Source organism: Jaculus jaculus, chromosome 1 (assembly GCF_020740685.1).
Source record: "Jaculus jaculus isolate mJacJac1 chromosome 1, mJacJac1.mat.Y.cur, whole genome shotgun sequence".
Taxonomy (NCBI): Eukaryota; Metazoa; Chordata; class Mammalia; order Rodentia; family Dipodidae; genus Jaculus; species Jaculus jaculus.
Genome location: NC_059102.1, coordinates 158791231 through 158807442, shown reverse-complemented (window position 1 = coordinate 158807442; position 16212 = coordinate 158791231). Strand labels below are relative to the sequence as shown.

The 16212-nt window shown below is 51.1% G+C and overlaps 1 protein-coding gene across 3 annotated transcripts in view; it reads left to right on the top strand.

The window, feature by feature from the left end:
- The first annotated feature begins 7225 nt into the window (after window positions 1–7225).
- Window positions 7226–16212, top strand: part of Tpcn2 (two pore segment channel 2) — a 30435-nt gene continuing 21448 nt past the window's right edge. For all 3 annotated transcript variants that reach the window (XM_045142016.1, XM_045142017.1, XM_045142015.1), the window contains exons 1-5: window positions 7226–7373; window positions 12444–12508; window positions 13038–13114; window positions 13521–13698; window positions 15218–15334. In XM_045142016.1, coding sequence (XP_044997951.1) covers window positions 7280–7373; window positions 12444–12508; window positions 13038–13114; window positions 13521–13698; window positions 15218–15334 — 531 coding nt within the window. In that variant the 5' untranslated portion in view covers window positions 7226–7279. The remainder of the gene's footprint in view (window positions 7374–12443; window positions 12509–13037; window positions 13115–13520; window positions 13699–15217; window positions 15335–16212) is intronic.

Below are 16212 nucleotides of genomic sequence, written 5' to 3'. Positions count from 1 at the left end.
GCTGACCTGGAATTCACTATGTAGTCTCAGGGTGGCCTCGAACTCACGGCGATCCTCCTACCTTTGCCTCCCGAGTGCTGGGATTAAAGGCGTGCACCACCATGCCCGGCTCTATGATATTTTTTTTTAAATTATTTATTTGAGAGCGACAGACACAGAGAGAAAGACAGATAGAGGGAGAGAGAGAGAATGGGCGCGCCAGGGCCTCCAGCCTCTGCAAACGAACTCCAGATGCGTGCGCCCCCTTGCACATCTGGCTAACGTGGGACCTGGGGAACCGAGCCTCGAACCGGGGTCCTTAGGCTTCACAGGCAAGTGCTTAACCGCTAAGCCATCTCTCCAGCCCTGGCTCTATGATTTTTTAAATTGACTTTCACTCACTGATGTTATGACCCTGGTTACCTCAGGTCACATGGCCAAGCAAACAAAAAGCTCAGAAGTGAAGTTGCAAATTGCCTGATCTTTTTTTTTTTTTTTTCTTTGAGCTAGAGTCTCACTCTAGCCCAGGCTGACCTGGAATTCACTATGTAGTCTCAGGATGGCCTCAAACTCATGGCGATCCTCCTACCTCTGTCTCCCGAGTGTTGGGATTAAAGGCGTGCGCCACCACACCTGGCAATTACCTGATTTTAAAGTAGGTAGACATCCTGGGTCACTGGTGGGCCCAGTATCATCACGGAGTCCTTAAATCAGAGAGATCCCTAGAGGTTCCTGGCTGGAGTTAGCAATGAGCTTCTGGATCTGATGGTAAAGGTACAAACAACAACAGACACTGGACTTCATGACAATTTAAAAAGTGACCAGGAGTGGTGGTTCATACCTTTGATCCCAGCACTCAGGAGACAGAGGTAGGAGGATTGCTATGAGTTCGAGGCACCCTGAGACTACATAATGAATTCCAGGTCAGCCTGGGCTACAGCGAGACCCTGCCTAAAAAAAAAAAAAACAAAAAACAAAAAACAAAAAACACCAAAAACTGAAAAAAAAAAATCTCAGGCTGGAGAGATGGCTTAGAGGTTAAGGTGCATGCCCGTAAAGCCTAAGGACACAGGTTTGATTCTCCAGGTCCCATGTAAGCCAGATGAACATGGTGGTGCGTGTGTCTGAGGTTCGTTTACAGTGGCTGAAGGCCCTGACATGCCCACGCTCTCTCTCTTGTTTCTCTTTCTCTCTCTCTCAAATTAAAATAAATAAATATTTGGGCTGGAGAAATGTCTTAGTGGTTAAGGTGTTTTCCTGTAAAGCCAAAGGACCCAGGTTTGATTCCCCAGGACCCACGTAAACCAGACGCACAAGGGGGCACATGCATCTGGAGTTTGTAGTGGCTGGAGGTCCTAGTGTGCCCATTCTCTCTCGCTCTCCCTCTCTCTCTCAAATAAGTAAAAATGATAAAAAGAGAACAATAAAAAATAAAATATTAAAAAAAAGAAAATTTAAAATAAAAAATGCTCATATAGAGATGGTATCCATAAAAAGATAACCTGTAGAATTAGGAAAAAGATTTGCAAGTCATATTTCTCTCTTTTATATTTTTATTATTTTCTCTTTTAAAAAAATGTTTATTTTTATTTATTTATTTGAAAGTGACATACAGAGAGACAGAAAGAGGCAGAGAGAGAGAGAGAGAGAGAGAGAGAGAGAGAGAATGGGCGTGCCAGGGCTTCCAGCCACTGCAAGTGAACTCCAGACATATGCGCTCCCTTGTGCATCTGGCTAACGTGGGTCCTGGGGAATCGAGCCTCGAACTGGGTCCTTAGGCTTCACAGGCAAGTGCTTAACTGCTAAGCCATCTCTCCAGACCTATTTTTATTATTTTCAAGGAGAGAGAGCAAACATGTTAGGACCTCTAGCCTCTGCAAATGAATTCTAGATGCATGTATCACTTTGTGCATCTGGATTTATGTGGGTATTGGGGATCAAACCCTGGTTGTTAGGCTTTGCAGGTGAATATCTTAACTTAAACACTGAGCAATCTCTCCAGCCCCATATTTCTGTCTTTGAAACAGTTGCATGGAGCCCAAGGTGGCCTCAAACTTGTGTAGTTCAAGTTGACCTTGGACTCCTATTTCTCCTGGTCTCTACCTCCCAGGTGCTGGGATTATAGGCCCGCACCCCCACACCTGGCTTTGCTCTGTCTGATAAAAGATTATTATCTAGAATATGTAGAGCACTCATAAAATTCAACAATAAAACTCCAAGCAATCTTGCTCAAAAGTCTACAGAAGGACTTGGCTAGATTTTCTCATGGATGACACACAGGGACAATTACGTGAACGGTCACCCCACATCACTGACTCTCAGCGAAAGGACACCCCACATCACTCACCATCAGGGAAAGGCAAACCAGGACTGTGGTGAGATACTACACCATTCCCATTAACATGGCTAACATGGAAAAGCAGAAAAGAGTAATTGTTGGCAAGCATGTAGAGACCTTGACCCTCTTGTGCGCTGGTGGGAATGCAAAGTCATACCATTACTGTGGAAAACAATATGGTGGGTCCCAAAAACTTCAAAACAGAATTACCATATGAAGCTGGGTGTGGTGCACACGCCTTTTTTTTTGGTTTTTGGAGGTAGGGTCTCACTCTAGCCAGGTTGACCTGGAATTCACTATATAGTCTCAGGGTGGTATTGAACTCAACAGCCATCCTCCTACCTCTGCCTCCCAAGTGTTGGGATTAAAGGCATGCACCACCACGCCTGGCTGATGTGTGGGTTTTCAACTTGCTTGTTTGAGATATCTTTAGGAAAACATGCATTATCTCTGAAGGCAATTTTGTCTTTATCAGTTGCTTTGACATTTCTTGACTTTCAGCAAAGGCAAACGGGATCCTAGGGCTCGGGCTCGGGGAGTCTTTCCCTCCTCATGTGCCCTTAACTTTCACTCTTTCTATCCTGCCTCAGCTACAGCAAGAGAATATGAAATGTCCCTCACAGTCTCATGTTTGGGTCCTGGGGGCTCCGAATAATCAGTGCATTAATCTTTTGATGGATTCATGATAGAAGCACGGTATTGGTAGGTCAAGTGGAAAGTAGAAGATGGGGCCTGGTTGGAAGACATAGGTTACTGCGGGGTTACATCTTGGCTTTGTCCCTTCCTGGATTCATATTTCCTTTCTGTTCACTTCTTATCTTTTCCACCCATCCCCCCCCCCACCACTCACAGCTTTGTTAAATAGCACAGGCTGGTCTCAAGCTCAAGGCAATCCTTCTACCTCAGCCTTCTCAGTCCTGGGATTTAAGTTGTGGGTGACCATGCCCGGCTTTTTTTTTTTTCTTTTTTTGACAGCTTCCATAATTATAGACAATAAGCCATGATAATTCTCCATAACCCCTATTCGACCCCTCTCAAATCCACCCTCCATCAAATGTCCTCTCCTTTTCAGTTAGTCTCCCTTTTTTTAAAATTATTTTTGTTTATTTATTTATTTATTTGAGAGTGACAGAGAGGAGGAGGAGAGAGAGACTGAGAGAGAGAGAGAGAAAGAGTGGGCACGCCAGGGCTTCCAGCCTCTGCAAACGAACTCCAGACGCGTGCGCCCCCTTGTGCATCTGGCTAACGTGGGTCCTGGGGAATCGAGCCTCGAACCGGGGTCCTTAGGCTTCACAGGCAAGCGCTTAACTGCTAAGCCATCTCTCCAGCCCTAGTCTCCCTTTTTTAATAGTCTGTTTATTTTATTTGCAAGGAGAGAGAGACAGACAGACAGACAGACTGAATGGGCACACCAGGGCCTCCAGCCACTGCAAACAGACCCCAGACACATGTGCCACTTTGTGCATCTGGCTTTATGTGGGTACTGGGAAATCAAACTCAGGTCTTTAAGCTTTGCAGGCAAGAGCCTTAACTGCTGCGCCATTTCTCTAGTCCCAGTCTATCTTTTCTTTTTTATGTCACCACTTTTTCCTCCTATTATGAAGGTCTTGGGTAGGTAGTGTAGGCACTGTGAGGTCATGGGTAGTCAGGCCATTTCGTATTGTAAGCAGTCCTACCCTTCTTTGTCTCTTACATTCTTTCTGCCACCTCTTCCAACATGGACCCTGAACTTTGGAAGAGGTGATAGAGATGTCTCACTGCTGAACACTCCATTGTCACTTCTTAGCACTATGGTGATTTGAGTCATCCCAGAGCTCACTGCCATCTGAAAACAGAAGCTTCTCTAACCAAAAGTGAGTGTAGCATTAACATATGGGTATGAACATTAAGAGAAGTGCTTACAGGGTAGTTTAGTGAGAATATGTTGTGCATTTAGCCACACTGCAGCAGGCAATACCCCTCCAGGGCTCATGACCTGCCCAGCCATGGGATTTTTGATTAGGTTTTCAGTACCAGTCATGTATTTCTTCCCATGGAGCAGGCCTACAGTCCAATTAAGAGAGTTTAGTTTCCCCTATACCAGACATGCCACTCTTGCACCGGTTGGTACATTTGGCCTGGCTGGCCAGTCTTAAGGTTTGCAAGGTCCACTGCTGTGTACCACTGTTGATGACTTCTTTTTTCCCAGATGAGTGTATGCATCCAGCTTCTTGTCAGTTGGTCCACAGGGAGTAGGTTTCCAGCTCAGCTCCAGCTTGATTTCTCAGTGACCTGCATCACACATGTGGAGTCTTCAGCAATAGGGTCTTACCATCTGGAGCCTTGGCAATGGCCTGTAATATTTTGGAGGCATCAGGGACCTCCCTGACCAACAACTCGCTGGAAGGTATCCCATCCCCATCACTGAAAATTTTCTAGTAACAATCTATGGCTTCAGGGTGTGCCATTTATACAAAACAGTGGGCTTTCATTTGTTCTATTCAGAATATTTTGAATTTTGATTGACCCTCACCCTCACTCTTCTCTTAATCTCTTCCCCTGGCCTTGCTTGGGCCATTTTGCTCCCTGTAATCTGTTTTTCTACTTACATATATACAATACCATCTCCTTAAGTCCTTCCCTCTCCTCCTTCCCTATAGCCTTTCTCTAGCTTACGGGCCTCTGCTACTGATTTTGGTTCCAGCTCACACACAAGTCTAAACATTTGTAGGTAGGATCCACATATGAGAGAGAACATGTGATGTTTGGCTTTTTGGGCCTATGTTACTTCACTTAGTATAATCCTTTCCAGACCGTTCGAGTTTCCTGCAAATTTCATTTTTCTTTACTGCTGAGTAGAACTTGTGTAAATGTACCACATCTTCATTATCCACTCATCAGTTGAGGGACACCTAGGCTGGTTCCTTTTCCTAGCTATTGTGAATAGGGTGACAATAAACATGGTTGTGCAATTATCTCTAAGGTAGTAAGATGAGTCCTTAGGATATATGCCTAGGAGTGCTATAGCTGGGTCATGTGGTAAATCTATTTTTAGCTGTTATGACATTTTTTAAACAGTCTTGCTCTGTAGCTCTGGTTAGCCTTGAACTTGCATTGATCATTCTGCTTCTGTCTCCTGAGTGCTGGGATCACAGGTGTGCACTACCATTCTTGGCTTCATCTGAGTTCTTAATTAAAAAAAAAAGATTTTATTATTTATTTATTAGACAGAAAGAGAGGGAGAGAAAGAGACATAGTGAGAATGGGCACACCAGGGCCTCTAGCCACTGCAAACGAACTCCAGATGCATGTGCCACCATGTGTGGTGGAGACCTGGAGAATCGAACCTGGGCCCTTAGGCTTTGCAGGCATGCACCTTAACCACTAAGCCATCTCTCCAGCCCCGAGTTCTTAATTTTTTAATTAATTAATTTATCAGAGAGAAAGAAAGAGCATGGGCATGTTAAAGCCTCTTCCTGCTGCAAATGAACTCCAGACACATGCTTCACTTTGTGCATCTGGCTTTAGGTGGGTGCTGGGGAATTAGGTCCTAGATTTATTTATTTAAAAATATTTTAATTTATTTGAGACAGGGAGAGGGGGGGGGTAGGGAGGGATGGAGGGAGGGAGGAGAATGGGCACGCCAGGGACTCTAGCCACTGCAAACAAACTCCAGATGCATGCGCCCCCTTGTGCATCTGGCTTTATGGTACTAGGTGAGTATTAGGAAATCAAACCTAGGTCCTTAGGCTTTGCAGGCAAACACCTTAACCGCTACATCATATCTCCAGCTCTAAACTTTATTCTTTTCCTTTTTTTTGGGCTTTCAAGGTAGGGTCTCACTCTAGCCCAGGCTGACCTGGAATTCACTATGTCATCTCACGTGTCATCTCAGAGTGGCCTTGAACTCACCTTGATCCTCCTACCTCTTGCCTCCCGCTAGTGCTGGGATTAAAGGCAACCACGCCTGGCTACCTGAACTTCATTCTTTTCTTTCTTTTTCTTTTTGTTTTTTCGAGGTAGGGTCTCACTCTGGTCCAGGCTGACCCGGAATTAACTCTGTCATCTCAGGGTGGCCTTGAACTCATGGCAATCCTCCTACCTCTGCCTCCCGAGTGCTGGGATTAAAGGCGGGCGCCACCACGCCCAGCTCTTGAACTTCATTTTTTTTTTTAAAATTATTTATTTGAGAGCGACAGACACAGGGAGAAAGACAGATAGAGGGAGAGAGACAGAATGGGCGCGCCAGGGCTTCCAGCCTCTGCAAACGAACTCCAGACGCGTGCATCTGGCTAACGTGGGACCTGGGGAACCGAGCCTCGAACCGGGGTCCTTAGGCTTCACAGGCAAGCGCTTAACTGCTAAGCCATCTCTCCAGCCCTTTAACTTCATTCTTAATTGTATTTAGTTTTCCTTATTTCACTATCAGAATTTTGTGGGTGGGCTTTGAGGTCATACCGTGGTATCCAGTGCCCATGTGCATCAGAACAGCTCAAATAATTAGGACATTCTTGGGGCTTGGGCTGTAGTTTAGGGGTACAGTAGAGCTCCTGCCTAGCATATGCAAGGCCCTCTGGAAGCAAACAAAAGAAACATACCACACACACACACACACACACACACACACACACACAAGCAACAACAACAAAAAAAAAGCAAAACAACAACAACAACAGAAAAAAAAAAAACAACCCAACCCTTACCAAAACAAACCGCAACACAAGACCCTGGGACTCTGCCTACGAGTTTCTGACTCTGGGTCTGGCCCCAGGCCACTGCTGGTCCTCGATGGAAGGAAGCTGAGCTCCACCCCGGAGTGGGCGGGGTTTGGAAGCCCCGCCTCCGCGCACGAGACCGTCTTTCTCATAGGCTGTTGGGGGGAGTCATCACGGGCGGTCTCTCCGCCTCCCGCCGCCGCGCCTGCGCCGTGGTGCTCGCGGGGCTCCCGCTTCTAGAGGGTCTCGTCCCGGGGCTGGCAAGACCATGGCGACGGAGTCAGAGCCCCTTCTGAGTCGGGCCCATGGCAGCGAGTACCCGCCGGGGTCTCTCTCATGTCGCGGCGTCCAGGTCGGCCCTGGTGAGTGGCCGAGGCCCAGGTGAAGGCGAGGGCTGGCCGGAGATCCGCCGGGTCCTGGCTGTCCTAAGCAAGCAGTAGCACTTTCCTTTTTAACGTTTCTTCTTCCTTGTGCCTCTTGTAGTCTCGTGTAGCCTAGGCTGGCCCTGAACTGGTCCTCCTGCCTTCCCAAGTGCCAGGGTCACAGGGGCGCACGCACTTCCCCACCTGGCTGTTTCCCACAGTTCCCAGCTAGCCACCCAGCCCAGGAGTGGCTTTGGAATCCTGGTCCCACTGCGGGGGACTGAGGCAGGTGTCCTGAGGCCATGGTGTTCCTCCGCCTACCCCCTGCCCTGCTGCCCTGGCCTTCTGCCATTCTCCTGGCCCTTCCTGTTTATGGTCAGAGAGATTACTGGGTCCCCGGAGGGCAGTGAGAGTGGAGTCTGTGTCCTGGTCCAGGGGCTTAGGTGCTGGCTTGGAGGCTGATTGGTCTCATTGTCCAAAGGGGGAAACTGAGGCCTAGAGCAGATCTCTGCCCAAGGTCACAGCCACGCCTGACTTCTGGCGTGGTCACTGTCAGTGTCACACTGGGTGTGTGGGCCTGGCCACTTCCCTCTCTGGGCTTCGCTTTCTTCCTCTGTCTGGGAGGGGCTTGGGTGGGCAGTCCCCATAGTGTGTGTGGCCATCTTTGGAATCCTGGGGAACTGGGGCAGAAGATGAGGAATCTGGAGGTTGACTAGGCTATATGTTCATCTGCCTCCCCCCTAGGTTCTTCATTGCTTCCTGGACCAGGCCCCTCAATAGGAGTTCGGGGGGGGGGGGTCGGGGAACACAGGCTTTGTGTCGGGACATGTGGGGCCGATGCCTGCTGGCTGTATGATGTTGGAAGCATAGCCTGAGTCTGAATCAAAGGGGGATAGTAGAAGACTGGAGAGGACATGTTCTGAAGACAGGGCCTGGCATGCTGTACTGTTGCTGTCCAGGGTAGCAGTCCTGTGATGTGGGCAGGTCCTGGGCCCTGGCAGGATGGGCATGTAGCAGGCGTGGTCTGCTCCATGGAGACAGCATCCAAGGCCAGGCAGTGGGGCCCTTAGAGGGGCTCTCTGGAGGGCTCTTTGTCCTAATGCTGTGGCCTCGGCGAGGGCTGCTGAGAAGACAGACAGCAAGCCCTGTGTTTGCAGCTCCTCAGCCGGGCTGCCCTTGAGAATGGCTCATTCGGCCTCCACTGCAGCACCGTGTGGGCTTGGAGGTGGGCCCTGGGCTCCTGGGGTTGTTTGTCCTGGGTTTGGACGCTCTTGCTACTCAGCAGGGAGCTACTGCCCCCAGGACCCAGGGAACCCTGAAGTCAGTCCTGCTAACTCAGCTTCACCTGACTGGCCCTGGCCAAAGGTTGGGGAGAGTGCTTTGTCTTGTTCCTGAGTCAGGCAGTGAGCCTTGCTCTGGTTGTGAAACGGGATGAGGGATTACCACGTGGGCCAGGCTCTCTGTGTTTCCAGAGGGTTTATCCTCAAAGCCCAGGAGCCCCTACCCGTGCACCTCCTACTGGGAAGGGTCTGGGCGCTGGAACAGGCGCTGAGGGGATTGGGGTTTGCCTGGGGTCCCACAGCGTGCTTGGCGGGACTATATGCAGGTTGTGCAATATGGAGGGTGTAGTAAAAGGCAGAGTGACTTTACACGTGGGTGTTTGGAGACCATAGGCTGTTGTTCCGGCCTCCATCTTGCTGCTTCATTCTGACCTGTTGTGGACCTCGTGTGCTTGGCAGAATCTGCCAGCCTTAGATGGGGTGGTGGGTGTGGATGTGTGATTGCCACTCAGAGTGATGAGCTCAGGGCAGCATGATCTGCCCTGGTGGAGCCTCCTGGATCCATCCATTGGGCAGTGGTGCCCTGGAAGAGACAACAACGTGGGTGAGGGCTTGGAGGCTCTGGAGAGCCAGGCCCAGGCAGGGGTGGAGACAGGATGTGTAAGCGGCAGGGGAGAGGGTACGTGAGAGTGGGATGCCTAGCTGGGATGGAGTGTGGACCTGGAGTACCAGGGGTCCCCAGAAAGCTGTGGCGAGTTCTCTTCGTCTGGTCTGGCAGAGTAGGAAGGATGCCATAGGGTGGGAGGATCTTCTTCCAGCACCCGAGGCCCTGAGTCTTCTGGGTTAGCAACCGGAAGCCGGGTAAAAGGAACCTGGTGTCGCAGGGCCCCGAGGTGCTGGCCCCATGCCCGTGATGGCTGGGGTGTGTGAACATGAGCCTTGGCTGGCTTCTTATTTGAGGAGCTTGTGTGGCTCATTGCTCTAGGTTCCCTCCGTGTCTTCCCAGCAAGGTAAGGGCTCCTGAACCCCTGCTGCCCAGGCTGTGCCTTGCCCGCTGGGTCAGCCGGCTCTCAGGTCCGCCATGCTGGGGATCTTAGCAGTTCACAGGTCATCCCACCTCACCTGTCACGAGATCTCAGCCTCCCTTGAAATGTCTAGGGGTCCTCAAGATGAGCCTTGTGGTGGTACAGGTGGGGAAACTGAGGCCCAGGATGAGGAAGGTGTTGGTCTAGGTGGCACAGCGTGGCTGGGACTGAGCCAGGAGCAGGCACAACTCTGGCCACTCCTTGGGCTCTGCCGGCCCTTCTGTCACTAGGCCTAAGCTCAAGCACCAGAGCAGGTGGCTCCCTGCCGCGGGATGGGGGGGGGTGCCGCCAGGCTTCTTGCCTTTGGCAGCTGTGTCCTGACTGAGCAGGGCATGTCACTGTGTTGTTGAGATGAAGCTGTGGGCCTCCAGAGGCCAGATTTTGGGAAGAAAAGAAGAAAAACAAATTGAAACAGAGGCTGAACTCATTTCCAAGCCTGATGTTAGTTGCTGGGGCTACACAGGCCAGGGTCCCCCAGGATGCCACTGTGTTTCTGCGGCAGGAAGTGGACCTGAGCCTTGTGCCTCCCAGCCCCCCCACCCCCGTGTAGTTTTGTGCCTCACTTTTCCCTGATTTTTTTTGTTATTGTTGTTTGTTTTTGTTTTTTTTTTTTTTAAACTTTTTTTACTAACAACTTCCGTGATTATAAAAACTACCCCATGGTAATACTCTTCCTCCCCGCCACTTGTCCCTTTGAAACTCCACTCTCCATCATACCCCCTCCCCCTCTCAATCAGTCTCTCTGTTATTTTGATGTCGTGGTCTTTTCCTCCTCTTATGATGGTCTTGTGTAGGTAGTGTCAGGCACTATGAGGTCATGGATCTCCAGGCCATTTTGTGTCTGGAGGGAGCACGTTGTAAGGAGTCCTGTCCTTCCTTTGGCTTTTACATTCTTTCCGCCACCTCCTCTGCATTAGACCCTGAGCCTTGGAAGGTGTGATACAGATATTGCAGTACTGAGCACTGCGGTCATTTCTTTCCATCACCATGATACCTTCTGAGTTGTCCCAAGGTCACTGCCATCTGAAAAGAGAAGATTCTCAACCAAAAGGAGAGTAGCATTAATATAAGGGTGTGAACATTAACAAGTGCTTACTGGGCAGTTTGATAAGCATAGTGGTGAGGGAACCTTATGGTCTTTGGTGTTTGTTAAAGAGTCAGGGTGCTTGCCTTTGGCTCAGTTGTATTTCCTGTGTTTGTGTGAAATTGTGTTCTCGCAGTATTAAAACATGTATTAGGTGAGAATAGCATTACCCTTTAGAATCAAGGATGCTGGGCTGGAGAGATAGCTTAGCGGTTAAAGCACTTGCCTGACAAGCTTTAAGGACTCATGTTCGACTCTCCAGATCCCACATAAGCCAATTTGTACAAGGTGATGGGAGTATGCAAGACTGCACATGCGCACAAGGTGGCACATGTATCTGGAGTTTGATTATAGTGACTGGAGGCCCTGGCGTACCAGTTCTCTCTCTCCTCTTTCTCTCTCTCTCTCTCTCTTGCATTAAAAAAAAAAAAAAGGCTAGTCTTTTGGGCTTTCCTCAAAAAAAAGAATCAAGGATGCTGGTGCCACCCAGGAAGCAAAGACAGGTGGACCAGCAGCCTCTTCAACTGAGCCCAGCCAAGTGCCAGGCTGCAGAGGCTCCTGCACCCTCACATTACACTTCATAGTAGCCATTTAGGAGCCAAGCCGGTGACTGCTGGCACTCACTTGGAAGGGTGGCCACACTTGCATGTTCCATGCCAACCAGTATGGGCTGGCTTTGAGCCCGAGTCTGGTGTTGGGCTCTGCAGAATACTGCTGCCTCTCATGTGTCCTCACTGCACTGTCTCCTGGGCAGCAGTGGTCATGGGGGCAGAGCTGCCCCTGCTCTGGGCTTGGTGTGCTTTTTTAAAAAAATTATTTATTTACACACACACAGAGAGAGAGAAAGAGAGGGGGGGGGGAGGGAGGGAGAGGTGCAGATATATAAAGAATAGAATGGGGGCTGGAGGCCTGGCTTAGTGGTTAAGGCTAAGGTTTTCTAGCAAAGCCAAAGGACCCAGGTTCAATTCCCCAGGACCCATGTAAACCAGCTGCACAAGGTGGCACATGCATCTGGAGTTCATTTGCAGTGGCTGGAGTTCCTGGCACACTCATTCTCTCTGTCTGTCTGTCTGTCCCTCTCTCTCTCTGATTCTCTCAAATAAATAAATAAAACTTAAAAAAAAAAAAAAGAATAAGCCGGGCGTGGTGGCGCACGCCTTTAATCCCAGCACTCGGGAGGCAGAGGTAGGAGGATCGCTGTGAGTTCAAGGCCACCCTGGGACTACAGAGTTAATTCCAGGTCAGCCTGGACCAGAGTGAGACCCTACCTCGAAAAACCAAAAAAAAAAAAAAAAAAAAAAAAAAAGAATAGACAGATGTGCCAGGGCCTCCAGCCACAGTAAAGGCACTCCAGGTACATGTGTGCCACCCTGTGTATCTGGCTTATGTGGGCACTGAGGAATTGAACCTGGATCCTTAGGCTTTACAGGCAAGCACCTTAACCACTGAGCCATCTCTCCAGCCCACCATTGCGTTCTTTATCTGGTTGGGACCTTGGCCCAAGGTCGAGGGCCTTTAGTTGCAACCACCCACTGTGTGTTTCCATCTTTGAGAGCTAGTCCTGTAGGGGTAAGACTACCCAACTCTGCTTGCTTACTTAGCATGTCTCCTTTGCCCACAGCTGCCACAGCCAGGCACGACCTCTGCATAGACCAGGCTGTGGTCTTCATTGAAGATGCCATCCAGGTGTGTGGTGGTTACCCAGCCACATGGGGGTCTCCTCTGCCACCTCGTTCCATGCCGTCCTGGGATAGAGGCCTCAGCAGCTGGCCTGTGGGTTAGGACCCCTGTGATGATGGGCCTCTTGGCCTGGCTGTCCTCTTGTCCTGTCTGATGGTGGTCATGGAGTTCACTTCCTGTGAACTGAGGCCTGTCCTGGGCTACCCTGAACTAGGTTGGGGGTGGCATCGGAGAATGACACAGCCGGCCTGGGGGAGGTGGGCCGGCCTTGCATGGAGAGGAGGGCACCTCACACTCAGGCTGAAGGCACACATGGGGAGCCCTGCAGCTTGTGGCAGTCAGAGCCTGCAGGGCCGGGGACCCCCTGTAGCCCATGTCCTGGGTTGGGCCAGTCTCTGGGGAAGACGGGAGCGCTGAATTGGGCCGTGTGTGTGTGTGTGTGTGTGTGTGTGTGGTGTAGGGCCGCAGGTTAGGACACACGTGTAGGACTGAGGGGACCCTGCTCACACCCTTGTGGGTGTCCTTTTGCTTTCAGTACCGCTCCATCTACCACCGCATGGATGCCAGCTCTATGTGGCTTTACCGGCTGTATTACTCCCGCGCGTGCCAACGGTGAGCGCACACCCATGTAGACCTTGGGTTCTACGGGCCAGCATGGTGGAGTTGGGCTGGCCCCACACCTGCCTCAGGGGCCAGGTGGGCTCCCCCTCTCATGGGCACTAAGGCACCCCTATTTCCTCTTCCAGGGAGGAGCCAGCTGTGGATGGAGGGTGGCTGGTGGTGAGGGTTTTCTTCTCAGAACACTGGGCCAGCCCAGGCTGTTGAGCTGTGGGCAGGGCGGTGCTGTTTGACCAGACACGGTGACCACAGGCGATAGAGAAGCGTTATTTGACCAGCCTGGTGGCCGCAGCCGGGCAGAGCAAGCTTCTGCCATCCATCCCTCGGGGGCACGGGGCACGTGTTCCGGCCCTGAGGTCAGCTGCCCCTCACCCTTTGACGGGAGTTGTCTCCTTTCCAGGGCCCTGGGCTTTGCCATTTTCTTGATCCTGGCCTTAGCTTTTCTGGAGACCCCATCTTCATTTACGAGGACCTCAGACGTGCGCTACCGCTCCCCACCCTGGCAGCCGCCGTGCGGCCTGACTGAGTCCCTGGAGGCGCTCTGCCTGCTGGTCTTCCTGGCCGATGTCTCTGTGAAGGTAAGATGGGTGACTCGGCCCCGAGTGTCTTTCTGACATGCCAGGCTGGCTGTCTCTGTTCTTGCCTGGGTGCTTGGCCCTCTGAGCAAAGGCCTTGTGGCAGAGGCCACGGCTTTCCTCCCCTCCCAGTGAAACTAGGTTGTGCTGTTGGGGCCGGGCAGCCTGGAGGGTACAGTGGTCTGTGGGAGCAGTCGTGGGCCTGATCCTTGTGAGGGGAGACCTTAACTTCATGAGAGGATATTTGGTCTCCCCTCACAGCCCACACTGCCATCCCCTAAGAGGACAGGAGTTGGTGTGGAGAGGCCTACACAGTTATGTCTGACTCTGGGTCCTTGTGCTGATGATTAGCCTCTCTGTGCATTTAAGCTTGTGGGTCATATCTGTCCAGAGGCCTTAGTGACTTTCCAGTGACGTGCAGTGGGCCTGGGTCTCCCCGGGCCACAAAGTCTGCCATTATTATTATTATTATTATTATTATTATTATTATTATTATTATCATCGTTTTTTTTTTGAGGTAGGGTCTCACTCTGGCCCAGGCTGGCCTGGAATTCACTATGTAGTCTCAGGGTGGCCTTAAACTCATGGCGATCCTCCTGCCTCTGCCTCCCGAGTGCTGGGATTAAAGGCGTGCACCATCACGCCTGGCAAGTCTGTTCTTTTTTTGTCAGCTATTCTGGAACTGCAATCCTATGGGCTCCCAGACCCACAGTGCTGGAGGACACCTGTGGCTTTCTTGCTTTCTGTCAGCCCAGCTGCTTTGTGGCCTGGGCTCGGTTACCATGCTTCTTGTGAAGCCCCTGTGGCTTCTCAGTTAGATGATACTTTTGTCTGGTACCTTGCTCTGCGGTCCCAAGGGGGAAGGGGACCCTGTTGCCTGAGGAGTGTGGCGGCACGCTGGTGTTTGTCTTTAAGAATGTGTGTGAACGTGCGATATTATAGGCTCCGGGCCATTTCTCATTTCTTCATTTTTCCCTCTAATGTGGTTTGGTAGGCCTGGGGTTTTTCAGCTGGAACTGAAACTGGTGATAAATTGTCATTTGCTGGTCTGAGTGGCTGTCATTTTGGGTGCCTCAAGGTGAGAGAGAGCCCAGGTGTTCATCCATAGGTTGGTTGTGTGACCTCTGAAGGCTGTCCTGATGGTGGGACGGGATGTGGCAGTATGAGGCAGACCCACCTCTCAAACTGTCCCACTGAAGTGGCTGGCCACGCCCAAGCTCAAGTCTGTCTGATGCCCTGTCTTCTGAAATGTTTTCCTGAACCTTCCTGCTTGTGCTGTACACAGTGGTGGTTTAAGTAGACAAAGCCTCTTGTCAGCAGCGAGGCAGTCCAGGAAGGCTCTGTGCCCCTCCTGAGGGTGCATGGCGAGTCGCAAGTGTGTGCTTCCGCACCCGCTCAGCGCCTGCTCCCCCCAGCGTCGGGTGGATAGATACTGCTCTGCCCGTTGACCCCCCTGTGCCATCTGGCTGCGGGCTTGTGTTTGTGCCCCTCACTCGCTGTCACTCCTCCTTGTCTCTTGCAGTGCTACCTGGTCGGGCGGGCCCAGTTTCAGAAGAACCTATGGTTGCTGGCCTACCTCGTGGTGCTAATCGTGTCCTTTGTGGACTGGTCTGTGTCCCTGAGCCTCTCTTGTCAGGAGGTAGGTGGTGGGCCAGCTCTGAGACGGTGGGCCCCTGTGGGGGTTGAGGTGTGGGTGCATCTGAGCCCCGCAACTACGCGGTCCATCGTCCACATCTGAAGTGCTTTGGCTCCCACCTCGCTGGAGAAGGCCAAGGATTCCCTTGGGATGCACCCCTGTGGTGCGAGAGGGCCCCGAGGCAAGGTTCAGGTTGTTCCAATTCTTGGTCCTGTGTGTTGCCCTGAACTCACTTGGCAGGGTCTCTCACAGGACCTCCCTCTGCCCGGTAACACCCAGAGCTGTTTAAAGTCTGATGCTAAGAAAACCCATTCACTCAGCTGCCTCAGTTCTGACCACAATATCCATGTTTCTTCTCTCTCTCTTTTTGGTTTTACGAGGTTAGGGTCTAACTAGCCCAGGCTGACCTGGAATTCACTATGTAGTCTCAGGGTAGCCTTGAATTTATGGTGATCCTCCTACCTTTGCCCCCCAAATGCTGGGATTAAAGGCGTGCGCCACCACACCCAGTCTTCTTTCTCTTCTTAAAAAATTTCAATGATTTATGCTTTATTTATTTGGAGAGAGAGAGATTGAGAGATTGAGAAAGGATGGGCATACCTGACCCTCCTGCCACTACAAACTCCAGATGCATGTGCCACTTTGTGCATCAGGCTTTATGTGGGTACTGGGAAATCAAACCTAGGCTGTCAGGCTTTGGCAAGCAAGCTCTTTAAGTGCTGAGCCACCTCTCCAGCCTTAGCATCCATGCTTCCTGAAAGCACTGGGAGCCCTGAGTGGGAGAGCAGGGCAGGGCAGGGCAGGTTTGATGTCAGTGTATGGCCAGGGTGTGCTGGGGAGGCAGAACCCTGCCAAGTGCTTTAGTAGAGAATCCCATAGAA